Source organism: Aegilops tauschii, chromosome 7 (genome assembly GCF_002575655.3).
Source record: "Aegilops tauschii subsp. strangulata cultivar AL8/78 chromosome 7, Aet v6.0, whole genome shotgun sequence".
Lineage (NCBI taxonomy): Eukaryota > Viridiplantae > Streptophyta > Magnoliopsida > Poales > Poaceae > Aegilops > Aegilops tauschii.
In genome coordinates, this window is record NC_053041.3 from 390257126 (window position 1) to 390265049 (window position 7924).

Here is a 7924-nt window from a genome sequence, read left to right on the forward strand (position 1 = left end):
GAAGGTGGTGTTGAACTACTACGGGACATGGACGAACACATGATTTGCGCCCAGCTAAGTTGTGAGGAATGGAGAAGGGGAGCAGCTTCGAATGGCCATGTCCCGCACAATAAATGCCTCTCTGTGTCCCGCTCCCGCCTGGTGCAGCTAGCCGTTCTCACTACAGGCTGCCATGTGGGCCTTTACTGTGGCGCGCAGACGCGAATACAAGCGCTATACCAGCTGGTGTACGCTGCCCAGGGGAGATTATACGGCAACGTTGTATTGGGCTAGCACGAATCGCGTGGAGACGAATGGTGCAGATAACGACCTCGTGTGGCCGCATGTGCACACGCGATTTATCGTATAACCATACTCTTTAGGGCATGAGCAATGGAGGCATCACCTCGATGCTGCGCCATGCCTTTGTTTAGACATAAAGTATTAAAACTATCATTCACACTTTTCTTCACCCAATGAAGACATGCATAGGTAGATGTCATCCTAGTGAACCCATCTCAATTCTTTTCTCCTCATCTATCTCTCTTCCTTCATTTCCCACCTCCCCCTCTTCCCACTTTTCTCTTGCTTTTATTCTGGAGCGGCTACCTCCCCTGCTGGAGACCGCCTCCTCTCCAAAGCATCACCCGAACCTGAATTGCAGGATCCGAGCTGAGCTGGACCTGCCGAGCAGTACCATGGGGCAGCCCGTTGGCCATGCCCTTATTTGCATTCTTCACGGCTCCGATGACGCTGCCGCTTCCGTGTTCCGTGTTTTTTGGCTTCCCACGTCATGGCTCCATTCTCGTACCACCGAACAGCGGGGCACATGACATTGATGCAATTTTACAGGAAAAGTCAACTTCCTTTTGCGCACCTCACAGAATGAACCACCCTCATCAGGCCGCCGGCCCACGTCATCGTCCTCTTTTGGGTTAAGCCCGCACGCCCGCACGCGCACCTCGGCCCTCTCACTGCGACGGCTGGGCCTGCCTGTCATTCAATCAAACGCATTAAAGTATTTTTTCCCCAGTTCCCACCCACCTTCTCCCCCGAAAGCCCAAACTGGCGCAGCCGAGCAAACCCAAACCCCAACTCCCCTTCCCGGCGATGTCGCCGTCGCCGCCGCCGCCGTCGGGCCGCCCGCGCCGTGCGGCGTCGGCGCGTCCGGGGTCGTACGACGAGTCGCTGGTCGACACCGAACTGCAGGCCTACCTTGGGAACTCCCCGTCGCGGCGCATCCGGCGCCTGCGCCGCCTCTCCCCGGAGGAGCGCCAGCGCGAGACGGAGACAGAGGCGCTCATTGCGCTCTCCCTGGGCTTCCCCATCGATGCCCTCCTCCCCGCCGAGGAGGCCATCCTCGCGGACGCCGATGCTGCCGCCCCCAACGACTACATCGTCGTCCGCAACCACATCCTCGCCTCCTGGCGCGCCGACCCGCGGGTTCCGCTCCCCCGCGCGCGCGTGCTCGAGACCGTTGCCTCGAGCTACGACCACCTAGTCGCCGCCGCGCACGGCTTCCTCACCCGCGAGGGCCACGTCAACTTCGGCGTCTCCGCCGCCTTCCCCGCATCCTCTCCCGCCGACGCGCTCCAGGCCCCAGCCGCTTCCGTCCTCGTCATCGGTGCTGGCCTCGCCGGGCTCGCTGCCGCGCGGCAGCTTCTCCGCTTCGGCCTCCGCGTGCTCGTCCTGGAGGGCCGCGCCCGCCCTGGTGGCCGCGTTTACACCTCCCGCCTAGGCGGGGGCCAGGCCGCCGTCGAGCTCGGTGGGAGCGTCATCACTGGCATCCACGCCAACCCGCTAGGCGTGCTCGCCCGCCAGCTCGGGATTCCTCTCCACAAGGTGCGTGACCGCTGCCCACTGTACCACACTGACGGCCGGACTGTGGGCACCAGGCTAGATAGAAGTATCGATTTGGTGTTCAATACGCTTCTTGACCACGCCACCAGGCTGCGGGAGGCTCTCAAGGAAGCCGCAGAGGGGATCTCGCTGGGGGAAGGGATCGAAAGGCTGAGAAGGTTGTACAATGTGGCCAAAAGCGAGGAAGAGAGGGAGGTTCTGGACTGGCATCTGGCAAACCTTGAGTTCTCCAATGCTGGTTGCTTATCGGAGCTCTCTCTGGCGCACTGGGACCAGGACGACCAGTTTGAGATGGGTGGTGACCATTGCTTCTTGGCTGGAGGGAATTCGAGGCTGGTACACGCCTTATGTGATGGCGTACCAGTGTTGTATGAGAAGACGGTGAAGCGGATTGAGCATGGAGTAGATGGCGTGAGCATCACAGTGGAAGGAGGACAGGTTTTTCAGGCGGACATGGCGCTCTGCACTGTTCCGCTTGGAGTGCTCAAGAGGGGTAGCATTGTGTTTGACCCAGAGTTGCCTGAAAACAAGCTTGGGGCGATTCAGAGGTTGGGGTTTGGTTTGTTGAACAAAGTGGCTATGGTGTTCCCATCTGTATTTTGGGATGAGGAAATTGATACATTTGGGTGTTTGAATAAGGAGTCCAGCAAGCGTGGGGAATTCTTTCTCTTCTACAGCTACCATACTGTCTCTGGCGGCGCAGTACTTGTTGCACTTGTGGCGGGAGAGGCTGCTTTGGAGTTTGAAAAGGTTGATCCTGTTGTTACACTTCATCGAGTACTTGGTATTCTTCGAGGTAATTACCACTAAAATTGACAACCATGGTCACGGTGTCTTCACAAGTTTAGTTAATATATTCAATGAACGTTGGGAGTTAGATCATCTATTTGTAAGAACTAGATGATACCCCCGTGCATTGCTGCGGGAATTCGTAGTAGTAGTAATATATATGATCAACATTTATGTATTGAATAATATTTTAGTTAGAATCATAATCTAGTAGTTGCATGGATTACATAAAGTTTATTATGTTTGCATGAATAACTCAATACTTCAATTGTAAAAACGGTAACATTTAAGAGAATTATGCATTATTTTTGTGATTTGTGCCCTCTTCGGAGATGTGTCATTCCATTTATTACACGATCATCAGTTACAACTGGATGAGCATATGCTTGGAGTTGTTTCATGCTATTATCTACTTTGTTGTTTCACCTATGAACAATCTTAGCAGAGGTATCTGGTGCCTATTATTTCATCGTAAACGCTCTGTTCTCTCTGTATATATACCAACCATAGTATTGAGGCATAAAAGCTTACTTCAGGAGGGAGGGAGGGGGGGGGGGGGGATCCAGGAACTCAGAACCGTGGACATAGTGGACTACTTGCAGTTACATATGTCAAGTATATTTGAAATCTGAAAGGTAGCAAGTGTATCTATCTCAAGAAAACATTCTAGGAACAGAAGGGAGCAAGATTCTCCCGTTCTGAAATTAGTGCATAGTGTCAGTGTGCATGCTTACATCAGAAGTAGGATGAAAACGGAGCGGAAACGGACGGAACTGGCTTCTACCACATTTGTTTTCATATTTTTTGCAGAAGCGGAAACGAATACAGAAACCCCAGAAATGAATACGAAAACAGATACTACCAGAAACAGACACGGAGCGAATACAAAGCGGACATGGAAAAAGAAGTGGGCGTTGACCAGAACATAAAACCCTTGAGTCATAGAGAAATAATAATAAAAAAACAAATTTAATGAAATATTACCATAGCTACAAAATAATATGATTATGTTAGCAACTTAGCGTAATATTGTAGTACTACTGGACAATTTGGGCCTGAAATCATCTATTCTGCTCAGTGTGTCATTGGTAGGAGCTAGGGCCCTACCGGGTCTTGGCCGGGATTGTACGGGAAGGAGGGAGGCTGGCGACGGCGTGGGTGCGGCGGCCGACGCGAGGGCGCTGTCACGCATGGGAGAGGAGGCGGCCGCGATGAGGAAGAACGCGGGTTAGGGTTCCGGCTCCTCTGGGAGCCGGGCAATAGAATATGTCTTATTGCTTAATTCCAAAATGGTGTCTTACAACTGTTTATATAATCTTGATGGTAATAAAAATAAGATAACTTGGGCTAAGCCCCTAACTAGACGCGCCCATTGGGCCTCCTCCGGCTATAAGTGACGCCGGTCATAACAGTCATCATGTGTTGTTTGGTGGTTGGGCTACAAAGCTGCCATAGGCCTATACAAAAAGCGGAAATTCCATATTCACGGAAACGGAAAGTTCCCTTTCCACGCCTGTTCCACCGGAAAACACCGTTCCGTTTTTGTTTCCATTTCCGCATAAAAAATTCCATTTCCATTTTCGTTTTGCAAATTTCCATTTCCGTTTCCATTTTCATATTTCTTCTCCATTTCCATTTTTCCTCCGGAAAAGCGGAAAGTTTCCACTCCATTTTCATCCCTAATCAGAAGTGATTCAGTAAAGCTAGCCCGGGACTCCCTGCGGAATCAACCTCCCAGCAGCGCCCGAACTGAGACATTAGGAGAAGATGAAAAATAAATCAGCACCATGGGCAAGGTGCACTGGCAGTCGTGCCAGACCGGGAGAATCATTGAAGGCAAGGGGCTCGACGATCAGAGCAGCCCACTGGCAACAAGACCACATCCTGAGATATCCCGAAAAGTCGTCGGAGACGAGGTGGGCTGGCGGTTTTGCCGGAGCTGAAGAGCCGCCAGAGGCGAGCGGATAGGCGGTCAGCCGAAGGATTGTTCTCAACCGGAGATTGCTTCCCCGCCGCCACATCCCATACGGTGCCGGGGAAAGGATGTTCTGGTGGACAGGGCTCGATCGGTGAGACTTGAAGAGAGGGGCGAGAGAACATCACGTTAGTTGTTTTTATATTGTGAGATGGATCCAGAATAAAGGACCCGAGTGGACCCAGAAAAAAGGACCCGAGTGGACCCAGAAAAAAGGACCCGAGTGGAAGACGATGGGCCTATGGATGATGAATACACATGGTAGTGGGTAGAAGCTGGAGAGGCCATACTTTTGTCTTCCACGTACCAATAGGTGAGGCCATCAGTTTGTCTTCCACGCACAGTAGATAAAAGGGCAGCCCGGTGCATGTAGCTCCTGCTTGCGCAGGGTCCGGGGAAGGGTCCAAAAAGAGGGTCCTATTGAAAAAGAAATGATCCAAAATAGAAAGAAGTTTCTTTTTCCACTTTGGGTCTATAGTGCGCAGCCTTTCCCTACATTTCTGCAAGGGGCTGTTTCCAGGACTCGAACCCGTGACCTCATGGTCACAAGGCAACAACTTTACCGCTGCGCCAAGGCTCCCCTTCCTTTCATGCACAATAGATACATGACATAAATCATCCAATCCATGCTGAAGCGGGAATAGCCAGCTAACTCCGGTAATTATTGCCCCGTTTATTGACCTCCACATGCATTCAACGGGCCAAGAGGAATGCGCTTAGTGAGAGGAGGTCAAGGAGGACACGTCGGGGAACTATGATGATTAACCTATGGCGGGTCCCCCCTGTAAGTGGGTAACAAAACGATGTTGTGGCTGGGCTGCTGATGTGGATAGCTTGCATGTCAAGAGAAATTGGGATGAACTCTTTAGGTATTATAGATATGTGGGAAGGCATTTAAAAAACTACATGAAGTGGTTTGCTCATTGCGCTTGTGTTTGGGTAAACACTAATCAAAGTGCAATGAGCAAGAGAGGCAGGATAATGTTGAGTGGAAGCTTTTAAATGATGTTGTATATCTGCTAATCCATATGAAAAATTATGTTTGAAACATATTAATGTTGTATACCTGTTATACACTCTGTATTCCTTGGTGGAATAGGTGGTCATTTAAGATCAGGTTTAAATAGCTAGAACAAGTAGTGCATGTGATTATGTTATAACCATTGTCACCACACTATTCCATTGACATGTCGTTTTGTCTTGATTTGAGTTGTGATTTATATAGTAATAAAATAGCTATTTTGATGTACTATACCTTTTTTTTCTGGACTTATTAGAAGGTGTAGTCGATTTTTTAGAGTATGGATGTCATTTGTTAGTAGCCATTACCTGTTTCTTGTTAGTTTTTTTTCTCCAATCACAGCATCTCCAATGCTCCTAGGTATAGGTGCTTAATTTTTTTTTCACGACACGTGGCAGAGAATATGAGAAAAGTTAAGAATTGCCCCTTAAGCATTTATGCTTATATGGGTGTTTGTGAGCTGTGTGGGAGCATTTAACTACCTATAAGCACATGTGCTTACATTGGTCATTTCTGGGTTAGTTTATCAGATGGATGCTTAATGATATGGTAACAAGAACAGGGGTTATGCAATAGAAGCTTATTAGGGGGACGCATGCAAATTCTTTATATTGGAATATATGATTTGTTTACTTGTTATAATAAGCACTTAAAATGCTATTCATGATTTGTTTGCAGGTATCTATGGCCCAAAAGGCATTACTGTGCCTGACCCCATTCAATCTGCTTGTACAAGATGGGGTAGTGATCCTCTCTGTTGCGGTTCATACTCTCACATCAGAGTTGGGTCTTCTGGAACGGACTATGACATTCTTGCTGAGAGTGTCAGTGAAGACCGGCTCTTCTTCGCTGGAGAAGCGACGAACCGTGCATACCCTGCAACGATGCATGGTGCCTTATTGAGCGGACTAAGAGAAGCTTCCAGAATTCTCCGGGCTTCACAAAGCAGAGTGGATTCCGATCATAAAAAGTATGCTCTGCAGAAAAGCCTTAGACCTCCCGATGGCATCCTTGAAGATCTTTTCACGGAGCCAGATCTTGAATTCAGCAGATTCTCATTCGTGTTCTCCTCCATGACACCCGACGATCCACAGTCTATGGGCTTGCTCAGGATTACACTTGAGAATCCCCATTTGGAAGGGGACCAAAAGGATCAGGAGCCTGCAGCCGAGAAGGAGGCTCACCAGAAAGCTTTCCACTTATATGCCGCCATCTCTCGAGAGCAGGCCAATCAGCTGCAACTGGCAGGCGACGACGATCGAGGTAGGTTAGAGTTGCTATGCAAGGATCTTAGTGTAAAGCTGATGGGGTACGACAGTACATGTGATACAGGCAACTCTCTGATTTTAAGCATCCAAAGCGCTCAGAAAGCCAGGAAGAGGCTGCGGTGCCCGAAGGACTTCAAATTCTGACATCGATTTATGTTACCAGATTGCTTCCCCCCTCCCCCCCTCTTTGTAGAAGAGAAGCATTCTTAGCTAGGTTGAAGAATCTGAGGTTAGATTGTTTTGCAATTTAGTGTTGTACAAATTCAGACATTGGGGCCATCCAAGATCCTGCCGTGTTGCGCTCCTAGTTGTAAATTGCAGCATCTGGGTTCAGTAGATTAGACCTGGGATGCAAGTGCCATGATGAGTGGATCCAGATAGTTTTTTTTAAACGGTATATGCACTGCAGATGGTAATGTTTGCTTTGCCTGTTAATGTGGCTAATAATTTCAGACGGGCATCTGTCACTCTTTTTTTTTTTTGACCTGGAACCACTTGGATTCCATTACTCAACTGGCTCAGCGACATCGCTGGCCACCAACGCGCATACATCGTTTGGCACAGCCTCCATCCACAGACGGTGAGGTACCTGGCCATTACTCCCCAATGCAGCAAGTGCATGGGCAACCTTATTACAACCACGAGGAGCAAACACATAGTTTACGATATTAAAACTTACACGAATAAACTGGCGAATGTCTCTGTATAGAATGCCTTCATGAGCTCGATCGTAGCTGGTACTTTGCAGGGCCATCAGTAGGATTTGACAGTCTGATTCAATTACTATGTTGGAGATACCCCATGCAGCCGCAGCCGCCAATGCGTTCAAACACGCTTCCGCTTCAGTTTGTATTGCACTGCTCGCATGCAAGATTTTTCCTATCCCTGCTCCGCGCGCATCCCCAGCGCTATCACGGATAACGAAACCCCAACCCCCACTCCCACTGGTACTATGAAACACCGGCATCTGTCACTCTGACCATGAGCAGCCGCGAGATGATTTCTGTTAGAAAATGTAGGCTACTCCCAGCT

General features: G+C 49.3%; 1 protein-coding gene across 1 annotated transcript; it reads left to right on the forward strand.

Annotated features, from left to right (window-relative positions):
- The first annotated feature begins 1020 nt into the window (after positions 1 to 1020).
- Positions 1021 to 7346, forward strand: LOC109781192 (lysine-specific histone demethylase 1 homolog 2). Its single transcript, XM_020339795.4, has 2 exons — positions 1021 to 2635; positions 6303 to 7346. Exons 1-2 carry the CDS (start codon positions 1090 to 1092, stop codon positions 7034 to 7036), a joined length of 2280 nt encoding a protein of 759 aa, XP_020195384.1. The 5' UTR covers positions 1021 to 1089; the 3' UTR covers positions 7037 to 7346.
- Positions 7347 to 7924: the final 578 nt, after the last annotated feature.